Below are 27,719 nucleotides of genomic sequence, written 5' to 3'. Positions count from 1 at the left end.
TTGGGAGAAAAAGAAATCTCGACACAGTACATCTTCCAAGGTTGATGTCAGTTTTGGTTTTTTTTGTCAGTTACAGAGCTGGAAAAAAAGGAAAGAAAAAATGACAAACAGTTGAAAGGCAGTAAGGAAGAAGATATAAATCTCGAGAGGACTGTTTTTCAAAGGTAGTGGAGTATAAACAAAAAATAAATGAGTTCAGGTTTTACCAGAAGCTGGTCAGCCTTCGATTTGTGTGGAGGGGTTGTTTCCATTTTCAGAACCCTCCTAGGACAATGTTTGCAAGATAAACTTGGGCTAACTCCCAAGAGAAACTTTGCTTTCCAGAAGATCTGAGTAAACAGAAAATTGTACAACCCATAGAGTATTCTGACCAAGTCAGGATGCATGAAAGTAACTAATGTCAACTACGTCCAGACATCTGTGAAGTGACTACCTCAAATCCCACCATGGGGAGGTTATAAATAAACAAAAGTGTTTATTCTTCCCTTTTACCAGCTCCTTCAGCGTGGACACTGGTTTCCAGCCCAGTAGTCAACTTGCTGCTAGCTCTCACAACAATTCTTTGGGAGAGTGAGGAGTGTTTTGTCTCTTCAGGCCTCTAAGGTTTGAAATTTCCTGCCCAGTTGGATGAGATGGATGGTAGCCATTCCTTGGGGTAGATAGTGGCGTGAAATTGGATTGACCCAGTCCTGTTTGGATACTCTAAGCCATTTAAAAATAAGTCTTGAGAATGATAAGTACATGAGGGTAATAGCTGTCTTTGGACAGTAGAATCCAAATTTTATTTATAATTTATTTAGTATTTATTTTTTACACTTTTTGTCCAGTGTCCTGTCCTAATTTTCGACTCCTGCCGACTACGCCAATTTGTCCCGTCCAAATATCTCAACTCCGTTCTAATGCCCACTTTTTGGCTAATTAACACCTTCTTTATCTCTAGAACAACTGCTGTGGTGTGCAAAGGAATGAACACAGAACTCCTTATCTATAGCAACTACCCAAATTTATTGCTATGAACCCAGGCACTCCCTGCAAGTCCTCTTGTCCAGAGGCTTTCCCTCCCCAAAACTCCACTTAACTCAGTGGGTAAAGGTCTGAAGCCTCCAATTCAAGTCCAATCCAGTCTCCAAAGCACAGTCCAGTCTTCCCAGTCTTCTGTGTCCTCCAGCAGAGTCCTGGCAGTCCCCTTCTCCTGTAGGTCTGGGTCAGGTAGCCCTCTGGGTCTGGTTCCCTCCAGGTCAGGTAGCATCTCCCTCTGGGTCAGGGTCCAGGTTTCCCTCTGGGTCAGTGTCCGGCTTCCGGCTGGGTCAGGGTCCTGCTTCCGGCGCGCCCTCTGGGTCAGCATCTGGCTTCCGGCTCCTTTGGTCCTTCTGAAGCTGCCTTTTATCCTTTGTGTCCCATTAAGTGCAAATGCAGCTCAGCTGTGAGCTACCTCCTTAGCTCGTCCAAAGTCCCATCAAGGTCAAATGAAGCTCAAGTGTCCAACCAGGTCTCCATTGGCCTTGATTGATTACAGCTGTGGAGCCAGCCCTTCCCTTCCCAGAGCTGTCAGCCAGCTGTCAAAACATGGAATTTGTGTCAACACCACAGCATCCACCTGATGATCTTCCATCACATCCAGTCCTTTCTCCAGGGAGCTCAGAGTGGGGTATGTAGTTTCCTCCCCTCCTCTTGTCCTCACAACCACCCTGTGAGGTAGGTGCAGCTGAGAGGGAGTGACTGGCTCAAGGTCACCCAGGAAGCTTCATGGCTGAGCAGGGATTTGAATCCTGGATCTTTCAGGTCTAACTCCTAAGCCACTTCACCATTACACCACTACATGAGAGATTTTCACCAACAAGAAGTCTAGATAGCAGGGGTACTTTCTAACAGAAAGGAAGACATGGAAAAGAACAATGCCTTGAAAAGATACAACTAATGAAATAAGACAGTATGTACTAAGACATTTTTCTGCCGTTTTCAGAAGGTCTCTATAACATTGGTCTGCTTCCTGAAAAATATTTCCAGAGCCCAAGAACGCTGTGTATGGTTTGTCTTTGCTTTTTTAAAAACAAAACAGCAACCGTCATTTGCAGTTAGTTTTGTAGTACGAAGGGAGGGGAAAGCAAATCAGTGTGTCAGAAGAAATCCCTTACCAGGAACTCTTTGGCCCAAAGCACTGGATGTGATTCATTGGAGTGGTCTTTGGGTTACGTTCATATTGGCAAGTGAGCTACGGTCTTGAAATTGCCTCTAAAAACGCATTCCAATGACCCAAGTGATATAGTCCAAAAGCCAAATGTTAAAACCCTGCTCGGTTTTTCTGTTCAAAGAGAGTTTTTGAAATCATTTTAGGAAACGAGAAAATGTGGTATTGGATCATCCCTGTATATTGACACGCAGCAGTATTTTCATTTAACAATTTAAGATCCTCCTCACTGAAAGACCTTGAGCAGTATGTTATAGCCAGGGCTGTGTTCAGAAACATGAAACATACAGAGTGGTTTGCCACATCCGATCGGTTTGAGGGTATTGTTGAGTTACTGCGGTGGAGAAAATAAGATTGAATATTGTTTTAACTGGAGTCCTCTTTTGGCATTTAAAAACTAGGCACACTGTACCCATGTATGTGAGTGTGCTGGCTAGCCACACTCCTAGCACCAGCATACTCCATACCCCAAGGGTAGCCAATGCTTTTCACAGGGAAAAACTCTCCCTGAGTTCTGTTCTTGCCTCTGAAGGTAAACTCTGACCCCAGGGTTAGCAAAGGGTGTAGATACGGATACAGTACTAGTGTCATGGAGAGCTGGCATGCATCTGTTCCCCCTGCATATCCCGTTTCTGCCTGAGGAGTGCTTAGAACTCTCAGTAATCCCAAAGTCACATGTCAGTATTCTGCAGTTGCTCTTCTTGCCTTCTCATAACTCGTGGAAACCCAATGAATTAGTGGAATGATGCAAATACAGGTGTCCCCCCTGTATCCACAGTTCCCATATTTGCTATTTCACTTATCCACCCTTGCTCATTACTTATCTGTCTTCCTTTGCAAGGGTCTTTGTTTGCAGCCCTTTCTGTTACAGAACACTAGAGGAGGAATGCTAAAAGCAGGCAGCCAGAACTCTAGAGGAGGAAGACAGCCATAATGCTAGCAGGAAGCTGTCCGCTACTTCCTAGCATTCTTGCTGTCTCTCTCTGCTAGCATCCTGATCTTTTCGTGTTTCTCCTTTAGCATTCTATAACAGGAAGGGCTGCAAAAGAAGAGCACTGCAAAGGAAGCAAAACAAATAGCACCACAGCAAGTGTAGAGTATTTTCAGTATCACATGGTTTCAGTACCAGAGGTTTTAGTATGGGGGGAGCAGGAAGGTATCCCAACTGATATAGGGGGCGCTTTTATATACAGGTTTTATATACAGGTTGAATATCATTATTCGAATGGAGTTTCCAGAACTCAAGTGGATGATAAAAATAGCACTATAGCAAATCAATTTAAAAAACAAAGTCCCTTTGCTCAAGTGATTTAAAAACAGCCTTGCTGACCTTTGTGATGTTAAGATAGAGTCATTAAGACTACAATCCAACAATCAGTCTCTCTCCAGGAGCCTAGAAAGGTTTATCTTTCTTTCAGGTGTGCAGGGGGAAAGGAGGGGGTCGGATTGTCAGCTGGCTGCCCTCTCTCTAACTATTGTAAAGGACTGCTTTCCTTTAATTTAAAGGGTCCTTCTCATCTTGTTGAGATAAAAATCTCTACAACAGTAAGAAAAGCATTTTAAAGGGGTGCATTTTTCCCCTTCTCCAGGGATCAGCACATTCCTTCTCATTTGCAGTGGCCATTCGTGTTGAGTCAAATCCATGTATAAAAAATTCGTGTGTAACAAGGTTGGACCTGTATACATTTTTTTAAGCTTATATAAATCATTTCAGGTAGCGGGTTACTTTGGCGTAGAACGGGATGTTTTTTATGCATAAGCCTGATAGTGGTCAGATTTATCCAGAGGCAGGAGTGTTAAAGAGTCAATTCAAAAATGCTAATCAGCTGTGTTACTGAAGCACTGGTAGACCAGTGCAAGTCACACTCTTGAGGTCTCTATCCTCCCACTTGTAGGATAGGAATAAGATCTCTAAAGCTGCAATCCTAACCACATTTTCCTGAGAGCAAGCCCCATTGAACAAAATAGGACTTACTTCTGAGTAGACCTGGTTAGGATTGTGCCCTATACCACGTTGGACACCTTCTGCCCAGATTTACTTTGGAAAAGGACTCAAGAGATTGCAACCATCTGAGACTCTGGACTTTTTCTGCCATTGCGCTGCTCTTGGTTTTGAGGAGGCTGTTCATTTGGATGCGTGGGGTGAGGAGGGGAAGCAAACGCAAAACGCTTCTCAGACCAGATGAAGCATTGATTTTTATTACCACAATCGGACTTGTAATATGAATTGAAAATCTAATTTTATTTTTTATAGCGCATAAAAGGCTTTTCCAAGAGTTAGCCATTCCCAAGTGCCGGTGGCTTTATAGAGCTTTTATCTAGTTAAAGAAAACCCAGTCATGCTAATTTAATATCTGTAGTAGTACAACAGCTTGGCACCTGAGGCTTGTCCTAACGCAGTCGCGACGCCGCAAATTGAAAAATGCTCCATTGTTTTGCTTTGAATTATTCAGCACTTGCAGCCAACCTTGTACTTGTCCCTGTAGGAACAAGCTTTTTGGTTCAGGATCAATAAGTTGGAGCAGAGAACCTGGATCCCGGCTTCTTGTTTTGGGGGGAGGGAGGAAGGGGGGCACTTGCTGGCAGGTGAACTCTGCGGAACTGGGATGGACTTTCTTCATTACTTAAGCAATAACATGCAAAACATGAGTGAGAGTTGGCAGCAGAACCAAAAAAAAAAAACTGGGGCTTCCTTGAGGGAACGCCTGCTATTTCACTTGGAAAAGCTTGTTTTCTCTCAGCGCAGTGAAATGGGACTTCTTGTTTGCATCTTTTTAAAGCAAGACAAATGCAAAGAGCAATGAATCAGCCTCAAATGGAAGGGCTCATCTGTTAACGTCCTCACATTAACACATTAATGTGAATTTAAAGTTTCTAATTAAACCTAGACACAAAATGGCTTGCAAGTAAACAAGATACTACAATGTTTACAAAAGCAAAAGCATCTGGGGTAGAACTTCTTTTCTCCTTTCCATTGACCCGGTTCCTTTCTTTCTCTTATTGGCTAGTCCAGGGGTCTCCAAACCCCGGCCCGGGGGCCAGATTCTGCCCATAGCAAGCCTCTATCTGGCCCGCAGCCAGCTTCTTGTCCCCAGAAAACTTCTGGCCCACTTGGCCGAACATGACTGGAACTGTGCTCTGGTTGCATCTGGAAGGTATTCTAAGGGCCAGAGATGTTGAATGAATGAATGAACCCATTCATTTATTCACTCATCTAAGTTCCATCTCCAATTTATTTATATCAATTTTATATTTAAATTTTTTTCCAGCCCTCAACACCATGCCAGATATTTTATGCGGTCCTCTGGCCAAAACGTTTGGAGACCCCTGGGCTAGTCAAAGAGAACTTAGAAACAAAAAATACATATCACAGTGTGCTAGGATCTACCCGATTCTTAATACTTTACACAGTATGCACTCTGGACATGGGTTAATAGGACACATCCCAGTCATGTGGGGATGGCATCTGGACATCGAATGTTATTTTTTAGGGCACTGGGCACTGTAACAGGAGAGCACTGTAGCTCAACGGTGGAGCATATGCTTTGGTTCCAGATATCCCAGGGTCAGCCTCTGGAATCTCCAGAGAAACCCTGGTCTGAAACCCCGCTGAGCCACTGCCACTAAGCTTAGGTAATCGTGATGTAGATGGACCCACATTGGATTTGTAAGGGCACAGTGCTGCCACCCCACCACTTGAAGGGATTATCACCTCTCTGAGGTACCACAGCAAGAGATCCATGCTGCTGAAGGGAGTGCACCCCTTCAAGACTGAGCATTGTGGGGGCAGTAATCCAGTGTTGTTGGCAACCTTCAGTCTCGAAAGACTATGGTATCGCGCTCTGAAAGGTGGTTCTGGAACAGCGTCTAGTGTGGCTGAAAAGGCCAATTCGGGAGTGACAATCCCTTCCATAACGGGAGCAAGTGCAGTCTGTCCCTGGCCTGTCTCCCTGGCTATGGGCCTTCCTTCTTTGCCTCTTAGCCTCAGACTGTTGGCCAAGTGTCTCTTCAAACTGGGAAAGGCCATGCTGCACAGCCTGCCTCCAAGCGGGCCGCTCAGAGGCCAGGGTTTCCCACCTGTTGAGGTCCACTCCTAAGGCCTTCAGATCCCTCTTGCAGATGTCCTCGTGGCGCAGCTGTGGTCTACCTGTAGGGTGCTTTCCTTGCACGAGTTCTCCATAGAGGAGATCCTTTGGGATCCGGCCATCATCCATTCTCACGACATGATCGAGCCAACACAGGCATCTCTGTTTCAGCAGTGCATACATGCTAGGGATTCCAGCACGTTCCAGGACTGTGTTGTTTGGAACTTTGTCCTGCCAGGTGATGCTGAGAATGCGTCGGAGGCAGCACATGTGGAAAGCGTTCAGTTTCCTCTCCTGTTCAGTTTCACTCTTCGTAATCCAGTGTAGAGCAGGCAGAACCCTTAGTGCTGCCTCATAGCTGGGCTGGGAAGGAGGTTGAGGCACCATGGGGATTCAAGAGGCCCCCCAGGCAGGTTGTGGCTACAGCCCAGCAAGCCAGGCCTCCTTGCTTCCCTCAGCTCCTTCCCCCACAGGTTCCTCATCACGCATAGGCTGACTTTTTTATAGCTGGCTTTCTGCCTCCCCTTCCTGCTTCTTTCCTGCTATCCCAGGTGTTCCTCCTGAGTGCTTGTTTGCATCAGCTAAGACAAACCAGGACCAGTGCCTATTCAGCTTGCCTTCAGGCTTGCAAACTTCCCAGCTGCTGACCTCATGGTGAGACTTTTCCAACCATCCTAGTAAGGTTGTGACTGGACAGGATTCAATTCAAGGCAACTTCATAGGTTGGTAGCAAACACCTCCTATTACACTAATGGAAATCAAAGGCAGCCTCAGAGATAGAAGAACAGCTGAATGATTTCATATAGTGAACAGTTAAGAAATAAAGGAACTACCACCAATGGGGAATGCTGAAAAATTTCAAGGACTCTGGAGTAAGTTTCTAGTTTTATTCAGGAACTGATTGGTACAATTCCCACCTAAAACGGACCATACAATCAGGCAGCTGACCATGTCAGTCCTACTTTTCTCTCTTCCTTAATTTCTGAGCTGGATGGGAACTCTGGGCTGAAGCAAGGGTGGTATGGGGCCAGGAATTGGCCAAGGGCCCATGTCCATCAGACAGGCCACCTGGCCTGGTTGATCCCTGAACCTTCAGGACTGGTGGCAGTGCTCACTACACTGTCAGGGTTGGCAGGGGCTGCTCTAGGAGTTCCACACTGGGCTTTGCTCCAGGATCCCTGGTAACCTATCTCTAACACTATGTGAGAGGGAGGTTGGGGCAGCAAAATTTGGGAATGGGGTAGAGAAGAAGGACAGGTGGAGCAGGATATGAGACTGAGACATGGCTGGAAGGAGGGACAAGGTAAACTGGCACCACCTATTTGAATATGTCATACTTTTGATAAAGAAAAATCAATCAATCAATTTCTTTTTTTGTTTTTTTAACTTGGATGGTTCAGTTGTAGTTAATAGCTAGCATCCTAAGAGCCACAAGGGCTTGTTTCCCTACATGCACAGATACATACATGTTGGCAACCTTCAGTCTCGAAAGACTATGGTATCGCGCTCTGAAAGGTGGTTCTGGCACAGCGTCTAGTGTGGCTGAAAAGGCCGATTTGGGAGTGACAATCCCTTCCACACCGGGAGCAAGTGCAGTCTGTCCCTGGTCTGTCTTCCTGGCTATGGGCCTTCCTTCTTTGCCTCTTTGCCTCAGTCTGTTGGCCAAGTGTCTCTTCAAACTGGGAGAGGCCATGCTGCACAGCCTGCCTCCAAGCGGGCCGCTCAGAGGCCAAGGTTTCCCACTTGTTGAGGTCCACTCCTAAGGCCTTCAGATCCCTCTTGCAGATGTCCTTGTATCACAGCTGTGGTCTACCTGTAGGGTGCTTTCCTTGCACGAGTTCTCCATAGAGGAGATCCTTTGGGATCCGGCCATCATCCATTCTCACAACATGACCGAGCCAACGCAGGCGTCTCTGTTTCAGCAGTGCATACATGCTAGGGATTTCAGCACGTTTCAGGACTGTGTTGTTTGGAACTTTGTCCTGCCAGGTGATGCCGAGGATGTGTCGGAGGCAGCGCATGTGGAAAGCGTTCAGTTTCCTCTCCTGTTGTGAGCAAAGAGTTCATGACTCGCTGCAGTACAGAAGTGTACTCAGGACGCAAGCTCTGTAGACCTAGATCTTGGTATGTTCCGTCAGCTTCTTGTTGGACCAGATAGGTCCAACAGATGCACAGATAGGTTGGCATTTTCAACAGAACACAGTTCTGGCAGGTCTCCAACCTTGACTAACAACTTTTCAGAAGCCGTAAAGGGGACAGCAGTGACACAGCTAGAGTGAGTGTAAAGCACTAAATCTTACAGGGAGCTTCACTGCAGCATGCAAGTGGCCCCTCCCCTTCAGAGCCATTCCAGGCTGTGGGAGCAAAACACAGGTGAATGCCCCACTGCCTGGAATGGGAGAGGGAGGCACTACTTGCACACTGCTTGCAGTAAGGCTCCCTGCAAAACTTAGCACTTTGTACCCTTCTAGCTATGGGGGGGGGAGAGAGAGAGAGAGAGTAAGCATGGCAATCTTACTGGAGCACCATACACAGCCCTTAACCATACCAAAACAGTCATGGAAATCTCTAAATCCAGTTCTGTGAGACACCCCACTCATTTTGCAAATGCGCTTAAGATATTTAATGAAGTCTGACTTGTGTGTTTGAGTCATTTTTCACCAGGAAACTTTTACTGAAATGCACTCCTGCAAACACAAAATGGGATGATGAAGGGCATTTGCCCAAGCAATGCTAAAAATACTTCATCACAAACACCTTGCTTTTAAACTTGTCACATGGTTAATGGTTACATGGGAAATAACTGTTTTTGTGTTTAATGCTAAGTCTGAGAACTTTAATTATAGCCTGCCTACTTCTAGTGTTGCAAGGTCAAAAGCAAAGTCCAAAAGCAAACTCAGTAGGCAAGAGTGGTGATCGTCTGCAAGCTTTATTTCGTTGCCAGCAACGGGCTTCTCGGGGACTCCTGTCCAGAGCAATGAGAGCCATGTCAGAACTCTCAGAGCCCTCAGAGAGAGAGAGAGAGAGAGAGAGCGCAATTTTCCAGTGTGAGCCTCTCACTTATATTTGATTCTGGCTCCTTTGTTTGAGGAGTCTTACACTTCTCATTGGCTGGTGTGTGACTTGGGGGCTTTCTTAGGATTAAGAAATGGGGATTTCTTTCTTTCTTAGGATTAAGGATTAAGAGATGGGGGCTTTCTTAGGATTAGCTAGAGATATCTTTACAAGCATTTGATCGGTTGGTTTCAAGTTACAAGTTCCAAAAAAGGCAAAAACATACATTGAGACATAGAATTTAAAGATTTCAACAACCACTAGGTGGCACTGTTTACTCATTTATTACAGAACTGGATTTTTTGGTATGTCTTGTGCTAATCTGTGAACTTGACAGAGCTACTAGTGTTATCCTTCTAAATTCCTTCCTGTCTGGTCTCATCAAATGCTGTGGGTTTTCTGCCAACCTCTGTTTAAACTAAGTCCTTTGGTTTTTCCTCTATTTCATGTGTGATTCTCTATATGTGACTTGTTACTGTGTTGTATAGTGGTATAAACATATATTTAATACAAGACAAACTAACCTCTTATTGCAAAAAGGATTTTAAGAGACCTTTCTCATTCATTTTAACTAAATCCAGCTCCTTCTGTCAGCTTAGAGGCTCTCATGATGTTTTGCTGATCAGGGGACTTTCTCAGGAATGTTTCTGCTTATCTGTTCCTGTCTAGCTGGTTTCTGCAGGTGTCTGTATCTTAGAAAACTCTATTTTTAATTAGCAACAGATAAACCGTCCTTGCCAAGGCCTTTCTATCTAATGTTGCTAGTTTTCCTCATTAAAATGTTTCTAACCTGTGTATAACCTTTAGTTTTCTCGCTTCTTGGTGCCAAGAGATATAACTTTTCCCAATTAATTGTTGCAGGTGCACTCTGCTTCCTGGCTACTCCCTATTTGTTCTTCCGTATGTTGTATCTAAATCTCTCTTTGAGTTGTAACTCCCTAGTTCCAGTTAAAAGTATCAGGCAGGACCTAGAGTCTACAGAGGAAATACAGAGTTAGGAATGCTTTTGCCCAAGATAAGAATTTTATCTGTGAGGAGTAACATTATACCACATTCCAGAGTCTCCTTGTTAGACTCTTTTAATTAACTTTTGCCAGACATCTGCCTCTCACGGTTACATTTTCAGACTTGTGGCTTTAAGCCTTTTTTTAATAGCTTTTTCACCTTTCTGTGTATTTTATGCTTTGATCAAACTATTCTAACAGCTAAAATTCACTTTAAACTACCATATATTGCTACTAACATTAATTTACACTTTTAAGCAATAACTATTAAAATATTGAAGAATGCATGCAAACATTGGCACTTCTATGATACTTTGTGATCTTTTGACTTGAAACTTTCTAAATAGCTCTTGTTGACATGAAGCTTTGGTGTAAATAACTCTTCCCAGTCTTTATTCAAGACTGTATTTTGGTTTAAAGGGGAACTAATAGAATAATAGGTTTAAAAATCCAAAAAGCCTTTTCTTGCCATGGTTTTCATGATACTTTGTTTACTAGCAATTGAGCTTGAGATGGAAATTCCAGCCTCATACTCCCTTTTCATGAAGCGTTCACCTTATCTGATGTTTTGGCAGTTTGCCAAGAGACATTCTTTTGCTAATTTAACAGCCAGCTTGCAATTTGCAGACAGACTTCTTCAGACAAACATAGTGGATTTCATATGATTTAAGCATCATTTTCCCATTAAGCTGCTAAACTAATGTGTTTGTGAACATGCTAAGCATATAAGCATAATGTTTTTCCCTATTTCTTAAACATATAAACTAATAATTTGTTTTAAACTAATTCACCCATAACATAGCATAACATTTGGTTCATTAAGCTTGTAAACTTTTAGTTTGTTAGCATGAGTGGCTTTCATGGCCTTGTCTCACTAGCACAGAAAGCAAGGTAGTATACCCAGGGTTGCCAAGTAAGGTTACCACCCAGGCATTAACCAGGTTCTGTATTATATATGTCCATGGCATAGCTAGAGGGGATGCAAAGCACTAAGTTTTGCAGGGACCTGAACATGGCATGCAAGCAGCCCCTCCCCTTTGGAGCCATTCCAAATGGTGGGAGCAAAATGGAGGTGAAACGCTTCCTTTTCTCCCATGGCACAGAATGACTCTGAAGGGGAGGCATTCAGGCACCTGCAAAACATAGTAAGAACATAAGAACAGCCCCACTGGATCAGGCCATAGGCCCATCTAGTCCAGCTTCCTGTATCTCACAGCGGCCCACCAAATGCCCCAGGGAGCACACCACACCAGATAACAAGAGACCTGCATCCTGGTGCCCACCCTTGCATTGGCATTCTGACATAGCCCATTTCTAAAATCAGGAGGTTGCACATACACATCATGTCTTGTAACCCGTAATGGATTTTTCCTCCAGAAACTTGTCCAATCCCTTTTTAAAGGCGTCCAGACCAGATGTCATCACCACATCTTGTCCAAGGAGTTCCACAGACCAACCACCGGCTGAGTAAAGAAATATTTTCTTTTGTCTGTCCTAACTCTCTTTGCACCCCTCTAGCTACGCCACTGATATAAATACATAGCTTCTGCAAATTTGCTGGATGGTGTGCCTTAATCTTTCCATACTTTAAGAGCAGTTTCTTAAACATGGCAATTTAATTCCAATCATATGTGTACATTTCCAGAACAAGGTGTACAAAGGAAGGGCTGGCCCATAGATGGTGCTTCAAGCATCAAGAGATGAACACAGTGATGATCCATCTTTTATTTTCCAGCACAAACCATTTTGTCACCATTTGTTGCAAAGAGATTTGTAAATAATAATAATTAATTAAAACATTCAAATATGACAATGGTGAATACCGGCCAGCTTTCTCACTCAAAATTTTCCCATCGTCTCAGAGGTAGTGCTTTCAGTGGCCTGAAAATATTCAGCTGCGAGTCATCAACCAACGAGAAACCAAGTGTTATGTGCACCTGTGAAGCAGCTGAACAAATCGCAACAGTCACCACTGCCATTTTCATCTCAGGCAGGTCTTTTTGGCTTCACTCACACTAGAAAGGATGGATATAGCCTTTGAAAACATGCAAAAACATTAGCCGTTTGATCATGCATAATATGAGTCAAGACAATGTCATAGTTTCCCCGAGGCTGGAAATTTTAAACAACTCTTGTGAGAACACCTTATATCTCATTCATTAATACCACTGGGAATTACTTTCCAATGGGGAAAAACAAGAGCACAGCACTGGAGGGGAAGAAAAAGTACTTGATCTGCTTGAGCCTTTAATGGTTTACAGTATCTTAGAGGTGGGCTTGGGCCAGTCATCATCTTAACCTTGTCCCCCATTCTCAGCACCTTGCAGAAAGCATGACATAAAAATACAAATAAATTGTCAGGGAATGGAACTTCCAGAGAAGGAAGGTTGACCAAGAGGAATAGCATCTAATGGCAAGCATGTACCTACCCCTTCCTGCTTCCCACTTTCCCTTTACTGGACTAGCAGCTGAAAGAGAACAACCTAGGTAGACTGTATCTGCTGCCACCATCCCAGACTACAGAGACCAGGCAGAAGAGGGGTTTCTCAGAATGGCATGTTATAAACAAAGGTAAGATGAGACTTCAGCAGATTTTAGCTGCTCAACTTCATAGAGACTTCTAGGAAGTTAAAAGTGTCCAAAAATGCAGAAAAATATGCAAAAAAAAAAATATATGGGGGACAGGGGATTCATCACACCAATAAACAAATGTTCCCTGCTGTCCCATGACTTAAAATGGACACATTTGAAATTATTCAATTTCAATTATTGAATATTGAATTTCAATTATTCATATTTGGGTTCATATTTGCTAGGTTCAAATATGCTTCCCAGCATATATATAGGCTTATACCATAGTCTTTCGAGACTGAAGGTTGCCAACCAACCATATATGGGTTCAAATATGCTTCCCAGCATATTTGCTGGGAAGGCAGTTCATATGAGAGAGGGAAAACTCTGATCCCAAACCTCCACTGCCTTGTGGCTACATCCAGTTATGGAAAAGGCTTCAGGAGTCAACCTCGAGGCAAAATCCAGAGCCGGAGTCCTTGAGGCAGTTCATGGCTGAACACAGTTATATTCTGGCAACTCCTGCAATGCTGCTGGAACCAACCGTATTGGCTTCTGCCTTTCCATTGGACCATTTCAGCGACGTGGAGAGGGGGGATTTGCTGCATGGGAAACAGTCTATCCTCCATATCTACTTTACCCAGGCTTCGCGCACTGGAGAGGACACTCTGTTCCAGAACCACCATTCAGAGCGCAATACCATAGTCTTGTGAGACTGAAGGATGCCAACATATTTGGGTTCCCTGGACTACTCCATTTTTCATATTTACAACCTCTAGACTGCAAAAGGCTGAAGAGTGGGTAGTTTTTAGCTGTTAAACAGTCCACTTACATTGTCCCTGGCAATTACTTCCAGCCAGTGTTTTGCCACTCTGTAGATTTCTGTGCTTTTAAATGGATGCAGTTCTGCATTCTGAAATCAGAGGAGAGGGGAAGCCAACACCTGGAAAAAGTGCACCCCTTGCTTCTTTCATTCTAAGAAATGATTGGGGTTTTGTTCAGTGGAAGAAGAGGAATGGATGCTTCTTTTCCATCCTGGCTTCCAGTCCTTACCATCTTCATGAGGTTTTCTTCAAGGTTAATTTTTATGAGTCCTGATGAGATAACATGTAATGTTTTCCATTTAAAGGGAGGCTTAAAAACAATCACATGTTTGAATGGTTGGGTTTTTTTTGGGGGGGGGGGGGAATCAAGTGAAGCATTAGCACCACCCACTGGCATTTGAAAACATAAGGCAAACTGCATCTTAATGCATTTTGGTCCTGTTTGTGGTCATGCAAGTAACCTGACTACCTGCGGAGTGTAAAAAAGATTTTCATTCCTTTCCCAAAATTCCATTAGATATGTTTTGGAGGACAGATAAAGAGACCTTAATGGCCACTGCCCTAAAGGGTCAAAAGACAAAGTGTGAATAAGGTGCACACCATCTTTTGGGGACAGTGATGTAGCTACGGGATCTGGCACCCAGGAGCACAAAAAATTTTAACACTCCTCCAGGGTGTTAATACCCCCTGGGGCCCAGATGCTCAGAACACCCCCCAGGGGCATCTGAGAGGGCTTCTGAGACCCAAGGAGGTCACACATGGCCTCCTTGAGCCCCGGAAGACCTCCTGAAGGCCGGAAGAGCCTCCTTGAACCTCCAGAAGACCTTCTTGAGCCTCCGGAAGACCGCGCACAGCCTCCCTGTGTCTCAGACCACCTCCTGGATGCCTCAGATTGGCACCCCCCAAAGCATGGTACCCAGAGTAATGTAGCTCCATCTCCCTTAGCTACGCCACTGTTTTGGGATAAAGTTCTGAAGAGGGAAGGCATGAATTTCCCTTGTGGGAAGCAGTAGTGTATCAAGAGGGGCAACTACTGCTACAAGCCTTTTATTGATGAAAGGGTGGGTTAGAAGAACCTCAGATCAGGATGATTTGCAAGTTATAAAGTTTCTCTTTTCCCTTTGTAATTATCACGTAAGGGAATTCTCTGAACTGAGATGCACCATAAAAACACATTCACAGCTGTAGTTAGCTTAAAAGGAAATGTATAGCCCAGCAAATGAATTTAGAGGCAACAAACATCTTCCCTGCTTCTCAAGATTAAAACTACAGCCACTTGTGATCAGTTCAGTAGATGTTATGAACATGGGAAAATAATCATCACGTATCTTCATGGTAAAAGGCCCTGACAGATCATTTGGCAATATGATACTCTTTGAGGAAGGCTATAAATGCTTCACCTCATTACATTAAGGATAAGGGTAAGGCCCCCACCTCATTACATTAAGGGGAAGTATATGAGGGTAATGTAATGTACCCTCATTACGTTAAGGGTAAGCCTCAATAGCTCAGGTCGATACTCAAATCTCAACAGTCGTGACTTTCATCACAATACAATCTGAGCATCTGTCAAAAAATGTGGGATTTGTCCTTTTCAGCCTCTTGTAAGGGGAAGACTATGCTGTTCCTAGATAAAATTGTGTACTATGCTTGGCACTGGGGTGGCCATACCCCAAACCTTCACTAAGTACAGCTCTCTTCCCAGTAACATTCAGGCACATGGATTTCTTCATCCTACTAAGATCAGATAATATGAGACCATGTGATGTAGAGTTGTTAGACTTTAAGATTAGACTGGGGGGGGGGGAAACTCGGGTTCAATGCCCCACTCAGCCATGAAGTTCTCCTGAGACAAGTTGCTATCTCTCCACCTTACTTACCTCCATCTTACTAACCTCACAGGCATTGATATGAGGAAAATGTGGGGACAGAATCATTCTGGAAAAGAAACCCACCATGTGTACCCTGAGCAGCTTAGAGGATGGGTGTGATAACATTTTAATAAATGTGGATTATCATCTCACAGGTGGGTCACTGTTAGGTACAGGAACATAAGAAGAACCCTGCTGGATCAAGCCAGAGGCCCATCTAGTCCAGCTTCCTGTATCACACAGTGGCCCACCAGGTGGATCAGGGACACATAAGGCAACAAGATACATGCATCCTATTGCCACTCCCTTACACTTGGCATGTCAAAGAGAGCCTGCTTCTAAAATCAGGAGGTTACATATACCCATCATGGCTTGTAACCTCTGATGGACTTTTCTTCCATAAATCTATCTAATCCCCTTTTAAAGGCATCTAGGCTAGATGCCATCACCGCATCCTATGCGATTCCACAGTTCCACAGATTAATAACAAGTTCCACAGATTAATTACACCCTGGATGAAGAAATATTTTATTTTGTCTGTTCTAACTCTCCCCCAACACTCAATTTTACTAGATGACCCCTAGTTCTGGTGTTGTGTGAGAGGGAAAAGAAAATTTCTCTATCAACTCGTTCAAACCATGCATAATTTTATATCTCAATAATGTCCCCTGCCAGGTGCCTTTTTTTAAAACAAGGAGTAGCCAATCTTTCAATTTTAGTTAGGGCTCCTGGACCTTTAACAATATCAATAATTTCAGCAGGTTCAGCTTGTCATCCATGAGATGACAAGCTGCACCTGCTGAAATTCCCGCCTCTTCACAATTGTGAAAGGTCCAGGAGCCCTAAAGTTGAAAGACTGGCCACCCCTGTTCTAAAGAGCCCCAAACACTGTCGCCTTTCCTCGTAAGGGAGGTGCGCCATCCCAGTAATCATTTTGGTCGCTCTCTTTTGCACCTTTTCCATTTCTACCATATCCTTTTTGAGATGTGGTGTCCAGAACTGTACACTGGTCTAGATGGGCCCTTGGCCTGATCAAGCAAAGCTCTTCTTATGTTCTCATGATTAGGGTAGGAAAACGCACCCTAGATGACTTCACAAAACAACTAACCATGCCTAAATGTTAAGGGGGGGGGGAGAATATGACTCAAAGCTGCTGTTTTTGAAGAGCCCTTTCAAATTGACAAGGGTTTGTATGAGGATCGCACAAAGCCGTGAAAGTTACATTGAAAGGGTTAAGAACATGGGACATCTTGAAGCATGATTAACTGGCTGTGTATACTGACTCAGAAAGAGAAATCAATATTTTTATTTCAGACTTTATGTAAAGTGGGGTACATTATTTGCAAGCCTTTAAGTGGGTGTAAATCCCTTATTGCTTGTGGAAGAGATTCATCTAATTTCCCATTCACCATGTTCAACATTTGCCTTCAAATGTCAACAGTTTACTGCAAAATGAAGTACTGGGGGTGGCAAACGGCAACCGCACAGTTGATGATGCTTGTTGAGCAGAATATTTCATCCCACCCATATGCAAATCTAACCTTTCTCATATTTGAGCCCAATAAGCCCAAAGACAGGATTTCAATAGAAAATGTTTGCTAAAGACTTTCTCCCTTATAATCTATTGATTTTAATATCCTTACTGCTCCTGTTGAATGTCGATTTTCCCCTGAAGACTGCCACTGCAAATTTGAATACATTTCATTATTTATACCGTTTGAAATAAAGCACTGAAAAATGAATAAAAGTTCTTTTTTGCTAGCATTGCAATCCAAACGTTGATCATTTACTTCCTGTATTAGTAATTGGGACTAATTTGAGATGCCAGTCATGGACAGTCGTACTTTTGTTGTGACACAAAGCAGATCGAAAGGGAAGGTAATATACCTTTCTACCATATTTTATATACTGCTGCCTTGAAAACAGGCACTCACCTGGCTGCCTGGGGCAACTCTGATGGCACAATCCTGTGCCTCAGCTCACGGGCACAGCGAGCTCTCCACCAACGCAGACTGTTGCAAATGTAGCATTTGCAACACCAGCGGGTAGGCTTGTGCTGCCCCTCTGGTGCCAGTGCAGGCTTCCATGCACGCCGGAGCAGGTAAGTCAGTGATTCTCACGCATTTAGCACCAGGACCCACTTTTTATCTGTCAGAATCTGTCAGGACCCACCAGAAGTGATGTCATGACTGGAAGTGACATCATCAAGCAGGAAAATTTTTAATAATTCTAGGCTGGAATCCTACCCACACTTACCCAGGAGTAAGTCCCATTGACTATCATTGTTAAAAGAATATGCATAGTAGCTTGTTAAAAGTACAGGTCTGTAACATTTCCCCATATGCAGTCACATACCATGGTAGCATCGAGTCTAATATGTTTAAAAAAATATTGAAATGAATGGAGAGCCACCTGAAATTGGCAGGCGACCCACCTAGTGGGTCCCAACCCACAGTTTGAGAAACACTGAGGCAAGTTGTATGCCAAGTTGGGGGGGGGAAGGGTGTAACAGAACAGAAGAGGGCGGGGAGGGGTAGGGGGTGGGTCCATCAAATTCCGGAGGGGTGGGATTGGTGCGCACCAAATTCTATCCCTTCCCAGGCCAGATCCACTGACACAGATCCACTCGAACTTGCACCAGCAATTTAGCAGATGCAAGTCTGAGTGACCCATTGCTGCAGCTGGAGCTTTCCCCGGAGCAAGGGGGTGAATGCAAAATTGCCCCTCTGCACTGCAAAATTCCCTTGCGGGATACAGCGCAAGCTGTGCTGGCCCTGCTGCATTGACACAGGGAGATTTCAACAGGATTGGGCTGCCCGTCCACTTTGATGACCAGACACAGGCATTTACCAAGAGCTAAGATTTGTTTTGAAGGTCACAAATAGTAAAAGTTATGCATGTGTGTAACAAGGTGGGGGGGGGGCTTCTGGTGGATTGAAGAGGAGCCACGGGGTTCTCATTTCCCTGCCTCTGTCCCTGGGCTCATTTCTGGAGGAGAGGGGCTTTGACTTCACCGGGCTCTTCTTCCTTGCTTCCCTCAGTCAAGGGAGCCCCAAGCGCTATTCGACCTTGGCCTGCTGGCTTTTAGATGTCATTTGGCATACTGGGCAGCTAGCTTGCTCCCAGCCCATGGGGTGTTGCCTAGCTTCATACCCTTCCTCCAACAATGGTATTTCAGTGGAGGACACAAGATGGAGCAAATGAATAGGCATGGAATGGTTGAGGGCCAGGTAGATAAGGGAGTCGAGAGGACCTTTGTCCTGGGTTATGTTGTTAGACCAATTTCTCTCAACGAGTCTGCTTCTTTTCTTTTTCACACTGTGCTTGGATTTTCTCTTTAATAATGACTCCATTTATTTTTGCTAACTTCTCATGCAGTGGATTTACTGTTCTTGAAAGTCCCTGGTCAGCTTTTCCGAGTTCAGCAAAAGCTGAATCTCTTATCGGCTCTATCTCAAGCCAAGTCGTTATTTTGCCTTGATTTGGTCTCTGTGCTTGCTTGCTTTGGAATTTGCTGCCAAATGGACTGAAGAAATCTCTGGCTGGTGAGATTTCTAAAGTCAGTGTTAAAAAGTCCTTTGTTCTACTTAACATTTTAAGAACAATTCTTCAAGGAGCGGCATGTGCCTTGGAGCTAATTAACTCCTAATGATTGTGAGACGCCCTGGTTTACATGAAGGGCGCAGCAGAAACAGACCAGACTGAAGGATTGAAAGAATTAAAAATTATGATTTGATCCTTAGCAAAAGAAAACTTGAGATGTTATTGGAACATTCTGTGTCATTACTGAAATTGATCAGCAGTCCATACTGAATTCTGGAGAAATCAGTCAATTTCCACCACTCCCTTTCTCTCTAAGGCAATGTTTCCCAAACTGTGGGTTGGGAGCTGATTTTTGGTGGGTCGCAAAAAGTTTTTGAAACAGTAAAAAAAACTTTGCAGGGTTTTGCCCAGTACACAGAAGAAAATTGTTGGTTGGAATGCTAACCAGTGGTGTGAGGTAATCTTCATACCCCCAAATTAAAATGTCACATTTTCTCATTTTCTCTAGTAATTGGTGTGCTGTAGGTCTCCTATGAACCCAGTTTCAGCCTTTCATCTGGCCTGGAAGTCCCTCACTGCGCATCCTGCTCTCCAGTTCAGCCTTCTGGGTGTGACTGTAAAGGTCTGGGGGAACAGTCTTCAAATTCCATTTCTGGGGGGAATCTAGCAAATGCCTACGTACACATGCTGTATGTAAGGTCTCGGGCGCACAGGACCCTGATTATTAATTAATAATTTTATTAATATTAATAAACGAAAATATTTTTTCTGGGTGTCTTTTTTTTGTCTAGTGGGTCACGATAGATTATCATTTTAAAAAGTGGGTCCCAGTGCTAAAAGGTTTGGGAAGCACTGCTTTAGTGCATTAGGAACAGTGAATCCAATTTCCCTTTCATAGATTCAGTGGGTGGGTTTTTCGCAGGATCTGGTTGACCACTATATCAGAGTCAGGAAGGAACTTTACCTAAGTCAGGGGCTTGTTTTGATTGCAACATGCAGTTTAGATCCTTTGCTTGAGTTGTCTGCAGGCCCACTAGTTGTCTGCCCCTGATGGTTTTTGCCCCGATGGCTCTCGATGGATTGCATTGCCTATGTTGATCTGTATGCGACCTGGTTGATATATGCTCCTTAACTTGTTCATTGTGCCTACTAGTATCAGTCACAAAGCCCCTGGTTCAAACCTTGACCTCACTGTACCCTATGCACAGACATCCTATGCATGTCTACACAGATAGAAGCTGCACTGAGTTCAATGGGATTTGCTTCCAGGTGTGTATATGGTTCCAGTGTTGGGGCCCAATCCTCTCTGAGCCTTACACTGGAGGATCTCACGATATGCCATCATAAGGGCCAGGGCACTGGCGCAGCAAGTGCTCTGTTGTTCTGCAGATCACTGCTGCCAGTCATAGTCATAATACCAATTTACTTTTGTAAGGGCTATTGGGAGCCATAGCGGTATAGTGGTTATAGGGCTAGCCTTGGATCAGAGAGATGCGAGTTCAAGTCCCTGTGTGGCCTTGGAACTCACTGGCCTGCCTTTTTTCTTTGCCCACCCCACAAGGTTGTTGTGAGGATAAAATTGGGTAATAATGTACGTGATCTGGTCTTATTTGGAGGACGGGTGGGATATAATTGTGAGAAATAAGTACCAAGATAATGTATGTGCTGTTAAAAAAAAGTGTTGCTTCTAGTAGCAGTTGTTATTCAGTGATGTTGTACATGATGAAAACATTTTAAAAAATGAAAAGAGTACAGAGAGAGTCTGACTAGGGCCCTAGGCAATGGGTTGTCATCTTGACCCCTTTTTGGCAGAATAAACTGGAAGTCCCTTGTCAAACCGTGTTTTATTGATTCATTAAAATATTTTTAACACATAAAAAACATCCAACTTTCCATACCTAATAGGACCCTCAAGGTGGCTAACAACTGTCATAAACAACATAAAGACCAATAAAACAGGACAACAAACAATGGGGAAAAAATCAAAAACATCAGCAATATTAAATCAGCAAAGGGAAATAGAGAGAGAAAATACAACAACTTCCAACTACTGCCTCAAACAAACTTGGATCTAAACAGTTCTTTTTCACTTGTTGCCTCTTTCACCTGTTCTCTCCTGAAGGCAAGGAGGTCAGCCAAGTGTCTTGGGCAAGGGAGTTCCACAGCCTGACAGCCGTCACTAAAGAGACCCTGCAAAGATAAAACAATGATTCTTTAGTGTAAAAACATAACAATTTGAAGCACCTTTACATTTGTGTTTTAACTTAGCATAATGGAAGCTTCCACGTTGTTCAGATAAAATGTGTTTATCAAATCCATTTAGGAGCTAGCAAAGATCTGAATAAATGCAAGCATTATGATAGCAGACCATGATTTTGGCTTGGCTTTCACTGAAGGTGACACAGTGAGAACAACTAGGTGAGAGACAAGAACCTCTGTCATCTTGCACAAACTTCATGATGGGCGCAACCAGTGGCATAGCTAGAGGGGGTGCAAAGCACTAAGTTTCTCAGGCACCTGAATGTACTGTGCAAGCAAACCCTCCCCCTCCCCTTCAGAGCCATTCCAGGTGGTGGGAGCAAAATGGAGGCGAACACAGGGAGATAGGAAGGCAAATGCCTCTGTTTTGCTCCCATCACCCAGAATTGCGCCCTTAGTTGCTTAATTAATTTAATTTGATTTTGTCGTATGGGGGTCGTTAAAGAGTTTCCTACTTGATGATGTCACTTCCGGCCATGACATCACTTCCATGTTAATGACATCACTTCTGTTGGGTCCTGACAGGTTGTCATTATAAAAAGCTGGTCTCTGTGCTAAAAAGTTTGAGAACCACTGAATTATACTATAGACCCAACTCACAGACCCATATTTTCTTTTACACAGATACTGACAAGTAAATGAAAGAAAAGTGATAAGCTGCAGGGTAAATATCTTTGCATAATGATTTTTTTTTTCTTCTCAGTCATCATATTAATATGACTTGCTGTTAGCTCCCCTGTTGACTAACACATCTGGACATGTCTTTCTTCCTATAGTTGGCTGGTTCACACATTGTAGTTTTAGGTGTACACGTCAGGTTCTGTTTGTTTAAGTATACTTCTGAAAAGTTTAATGTGTGGCACCTTATAAAGTCATCTCTGGCTGCAGCTGCCGTCAACAGTGCACTCAGTTACCAGCTCGGGTTTGCCTTGCTACATCATGTTTAGAGGCTCAGGGCATGTGCTGGAAGAGAGAACATATCTTGTGGCTGAGAGACATCTGATGATGACATTCTCTTTAAAAGGGAGAAGCAGAGAGGGAAGGAAGAGGCATCGAAAGGAGAGAGAGCATGTATGACTTACATCTGTGGCGGGGACAGCTTGATCCATGTACTCTTCTAAGGAGACAGCTTTCTTCTGTATTTATTTACAGCAAAGCTTAATAATTAATGAGCACTTATGATGATCACAGCTCCAAAACCATATGGTGCACGGAATGTGAACAGATCTTTCAAGATAAAGCTCTTGGATAGAAGCTTGTTCGGATTGTGCTCCTTTCTGCGGGAGCAGAAGGCAGAGGTGTGTTCACAGCAGGGCATGTTTACTTACAGGTTTTCGTGGAGACGGTTTTCTGCTTCAAGAAGCACCACCAGATCTCAGCTGCTTGTGGCATCTCAGACGAAAGCACACTGGGTATGGGGGTGGCAGGCTGGCGAGGTCTTATGCTCTTTGGGGGGTACCACAGCCATAAAAGGTGATGAACCACCAGAAAATCCAAAAAGATCCAGAAGTATGGTCTACTTAGCCTGTGTTCAGTTCCAGTAGCTCACATATGTGGAAGGCCTCTCAGTGCCTCCAGGCGGGGTCTTCTTGAAGGGCCCCACTTCCATGTTTTGTGGCCGTTGTCATGCACTAGAATCAGGATCAGCTCCAGCCCAGGTTTTAGCAGCTGCCCAACCTCTCTTGTAGCCCAGGCAGTACTGAAAAATTCTGGTGTTGCCCCCAGACCCAAGTACAGGCCCGCCTTATAAAGGGTCAATAGCTGGTGGGTGCTACACAGTGCGACACAGAGACCAAACATGCAGGCACTAAGTGGAAAGCAGAAGAAGTTTCTGAGCTGGTATAGGTTTGAGGAGCTTCAGTGGGCATGTCAGGCCAGGAAAAGGAAGTTAGGATCTTGGTGTACACTGCCACCACCAAGTTTCTCCCCTCCTGCCCCAAACGATCCCCTGCGCACTTTGCTCTGCATCCTGACCCCAGTAGTGAACCTCCCATCCCAGAATTTGATGCAGTATTCCATGTGAGGTCAGGCCAGTGTAGAATAGGGTGGTACTATAACTTTTTGTGATCTGGACTCTATACCTTTGTTAATGTATCCCAGCATTGCATTGGGCTCTTTTGCAGCTGCATTACATTGCCTGCTTATGTTCAGCTTGTGGTCTGCTAAGACACAAGCTAATGGAGAAAAGTAGAAAACTAGTTATTAAATGGGCAGGTGCTCCCATCCAACCAAATGAAAGATTGGCTTCTGGTTGTGTCTTTCAGGAATTTGCTGATTCCGTTTATCACATAGTTGCACAGAAATTTCAAGAGTTGACGGACAATTATGCTTCCATCCACGCACGCCACAAATCCCTTGCAGGAATTGTAATGACCAGAGGTAAGCTGTGACTTCATTCCAAGTTCTTTTGCTATCCTATAATTTGTCTAAGATTTATTTTTTTTCTGATGGAAAGTAAACTATTGTCTATTACACTGGCTACTAGGACAGGAGGCAGTATTTTAATTTGTATGGGTGTCATTACTGGATTTGTGTTTAGATATCCTTTGTTTTATTTTTGTGGTTATTCCAGTATGATTCAGTAGCTTGAATGTTGGGCTTGAACGTGGGAATGTCTGTTAAGCTATGACTCTTTCTGCGTCAGTAAAATCACTCTCAGCCTAACCTTCCTCACAGGGTTGTCATGAAGCTAAAACCCCACTCTACAGGGAGGATGGGAATCAAACTTACTTTGAAAAAATCAGTTTCCAGAAATGAGTACAGTATAAACAATAAGAGTCTACTCTCATCAGGGCCTCTGAGAGGAATTTTATCAGGGTACAAAGCTTCTTTAGGGCCCCTTCTCCACTGGATCATAAAGTCTATGGTTGGCAACCTTCAGTCTCGAAAGACTATGGTATAAGCCTACAGCACCTGGTATTCCCAGGAGGTCTCCCATCCAAGTACTAACCAGGCCTGACCCTGCTTAGCTTCCGAGATCAGACAAGATCTGGCATGTGCAAGGTAACAGTTGCTGCAAAATCTATGAATTACAGTATATAAAACCATGCAGGCTTACACCAAATGTGAATGCTAGTCTTTACCCAAATGTTTATGCAAACATTTTCTGAGATCCTAGGAAATTTTTGGCTCCCCTTTTTTGGCTCTCAGGCCACCTTTTTTGACACTTGCCCAGGTACAGTGTACTCCCTGCACTCCCCTTTCATGGGTCCTGGTAAGATCAGAAAATGTAAGATCCCAGGAAATTTCTGAGTCTCTTCCTTTGGCTCCCTTTGTTCTATCCCAGTCCCAATTACAATGTACCCCCAGCACCTCCACCTCTCATGGGTCCTGACTCTTATGCACTGCTGCTGGTCACAATACTTAACTATGTCTTCTGGAGATTATGCTGTTCTATGTAGACAAACATGGAAGCATTCACAGAAGTGTCCACCCTCCTGGCCTGTGCACTTTAAGCCTTTTGACACATGCATGCACATGTGATGCATTGATGCTGCAGACATTGCATTGGGCAGAAGGACATAAGAACAGCCTTGCTGGATCAGTCCTAAGGCCCATCTAGTCCAGCTTCCTGGATTTCACAGCAGCCCACCAGATGCCTCAGGGAGCAGATAAGACAACAAGAGACCTGCATCCTGTTGCCACTCCCTTATACCTGGCATTCTGAGGTAGCCTACTTCTAAAACCAGGAGGTTGTGTATACTTATGGCTTGTAACCTGTGATGGACTTTTCTTCTAGAAATATGTCGACTTCCCTTTTAAAGGCATCAAGGCCAGATGCCATCACTACATACTGTGGCAAGTGGTTCCACAGACTAATTGCACACTGGGTAAAGAAATTTTTTTTTTCTTTACGAAGGACACATGAAGATCGTGGAAAGAGCTCTTTCTTCAGATTAGTTGACTTGGGAGATTCACACTTGACATTCTTTTTTGGACTGTTTTGAGTCTCATTCAGAGCAGTGGTGTCACTAAAGTGTCTGGCACCTGGGGTCACAAAAATGTTTACCACCCTGCATACCCCATACCCTCCCATAACATGCCCCTAAATTTTAACACTTCTCATACAACATCTTAGAGGCCCCTTGAAGGCACTCTTTTGGTAAAAGGCACTTGTTGGATGTTTTGGTGGAAACTGGAAGTGCTTTTTCTAGGCGCCTAAGATACCTCATCTAGGTGTAGTACCCAGGGCAGTGCACCCCCCTCCTCCCTCCTTAGCTTTTCCACTGATTCAGAGCCATGTTGACAGCTCTTCTGTCTCCAGCACTTGATGACTTTCACTGAAATCTGCCAAGTAATGAAGTTAGCTGGGAGAGACCCTCAGCCTGTTTTGTCCCCCTCAAAACAATCCCTGCCTTGAGTTTGTGTAGGGATTCTTCTCCTGTCCCAGATTCTCTACAGCATGACTTCATTGCTACCATTGCATCTACTGCCGTGGATTATTATTAACTGCATTTATAACCCAGCTTTGGGCTCAAAGAACCCTCAAGGCAGCTAACAATGTAACATCAATTAAGAAGAACAATGCATTAAAGCAACAAAACAGATTTTACAAGATTCCCACAAGATGCTGAAAACGGCAATCAGAGAAACTGTGGAGGCCACCTCTGCCCTCGTTCATCCCCCAAAGCCTGTTGTAATGAAAGAGCTTTGGCTTGTTTATTAAGAAATCAAAGAGATGCCCAGGAAAGTCCTATGGGAAAGAGGCATTCCACTATGTGGGGCCATCACAAAAAGGATTCCACTCCCAATAGATGGCACTTGAGCTTCAGCAATTCATAGACTCAGATAGGGGCTCATCAGTTGATCTGAATATATGGGTACAATTATTTCTTTCTAGAGTATAATTCCATCATATGTCAACAAATTCTTGTCAGACAGTCCGTTAACCCCCTTGTTACTGTTAAATTTACTTTACTCAGCGTGTGGTTGGTCTGTGGAACTCCTGACCACAGGATATGGTGATGGCATCTGGCCTGGACACCTTTAAAAGGAGATTGGACAAGTTTCTGGAGGAAAAATCCATTACGGGTTACAAGCCATGATGTGTATGTGCGACCTCCTGATTTTAGAAATGGGCTATGTCAGATGCAAGGGAGGGCACCAGGCTGCAGGACTCTTGTTATCTGGTGTGCTCCCTGGGGCATTTGGTGGGCCACTGTGAGATACAGGAAGCTGGACAAGATGGGCCTATGGCCTGATCCAGTGGGGCTGTTCTTGTGTTCTTATGTTCTTATTAAATTTGCATTTATTACAAGTTTAAGCTTGTAAATAAAATATTGCATCTCCCCAACTCCAGTGCCCACATCCAGGAAATTTCCACTTTTAAAAGTGAAAGCAATCTAATTTTCTCTCCTCTGCTCCCTTCCCAATGTTCTAGCCTTGTTTTTTTCCCAACCAATGCCTTCAACATTTCATGACCCTTGAGAGTCACTAGGTATGCTCAGTCCTTGCCCGCAGGGGCAGGGGGAGGTTGCATACTTTTAATTTTCAAGGATATTTACTTCTGTACACCTAGAAAGTTTGCCAAGTGTATAGAAATCAGTACTTTATTTCAAGTGTATAGAGATCAGTACCTTTTTAATACCTTATATACCTGGCCTCATTTTGCTTCCAGTCTGACACGTACTGTACATGATCATCTGCCTTTGCTATTACTATATATACGATTATGTTTATCCTGCTTTTCTGACAAAAGTTCAGCTGCTTCCAAAGTGGTTCACAGCAATTAAAATCCAAGATATGCCACTGGCAGGCACTGTGATCAAGTCCAGTATCCTGCATGCAGATCAACTTAATAAGAATTTCAAAGATGCAAGAATGCTGGTTACCAAAGGGAAGGAGTACAGTGGGACTGTGGTATCCACTTCAGCATCCCCGGATTTGACTCACCATGCCATTTCCAAGCATCTACAGCCATTTTTAACCCCGAAAGACCCACACAGAGGGTGGATTACACAGAGGTTCCTTTCTCCTCCCAGTCTCACCCCAGAATGCATCACAATGCCTCCACACAACTCCAAAGTGGGTGCTTCAGGGCTAAAAATAGCTTGGAAATGGTGCAGTTTGGCTGTGAAGAGTAACCCAATTTTGGTGCTTTTTTGTGAGTTTAAAAAGGATTGAAAATTGGTCCCCAGTATCCACGGATTCCATATCCACAGGGGGTTCTGGAATTGAACCCACACGGATCCTGGGGTCCCACTCTGTGTGTGTGTGTGTGTGTGTGTGTGTGTGTGTGCGCGCGCGCGCACGCGCACGCAAATTTTATTTATTTATTACAGATACAGGTAAGGAAAATGGGTTAAACTTAGGGCTGGGAC

The 27,719-nt window shown here is 44.0% G+C and overlaps 1 protein-coding gene and 1 pseudogene across 2 annotated transcripts in view; one reads left to right on the top strand and one right to left on the bottom strand.

Moving 5' to 3' along the window:
• Positions 1-27,719, top strand: part of ADARB2 (adenosine deaminase RNA specific B2 (inactive)) — a 132,271-nt gene that overhangs the window by 42,424 nt on the left and 62,128 nt on the right. For both annotated transcript variants that reach the window (XM_066628650.1, XM_066628649.1), the window contains exon 3: positions 23,664-23,778. In XM_066628650.1, coding sequence (XP_066484747.1) covers positions 23,664-23,778 — 115 coding nt within the window. The remainder of the gene's footprint in view (positions 1-23,663; positions 23,779-27,719) is intronic.
• LOC136654941 (5S ribosomal RNA) lies at positions 24,301-24,420 on the bottom strand (annotated as a pseudogene).

Source organism: Tiliqua scincoides, chromosome 5 (assembly GCF_035046505.1).
Source record: "Tiliqua scincoides isolate rTilSci1 chromosome 5, rTilSci1.hap2, whole genome shotgun sequence".
Classification (NCBI taxonomy): Eukaryota; Metazoa; Chordata; class Lepidosauria; order Squamata; family Scincidae; genus Tiliqua; species Tiliqua scincoides.
This window is presented reverse-complemented; position numbering and strand designations above follow the sequence as displayed.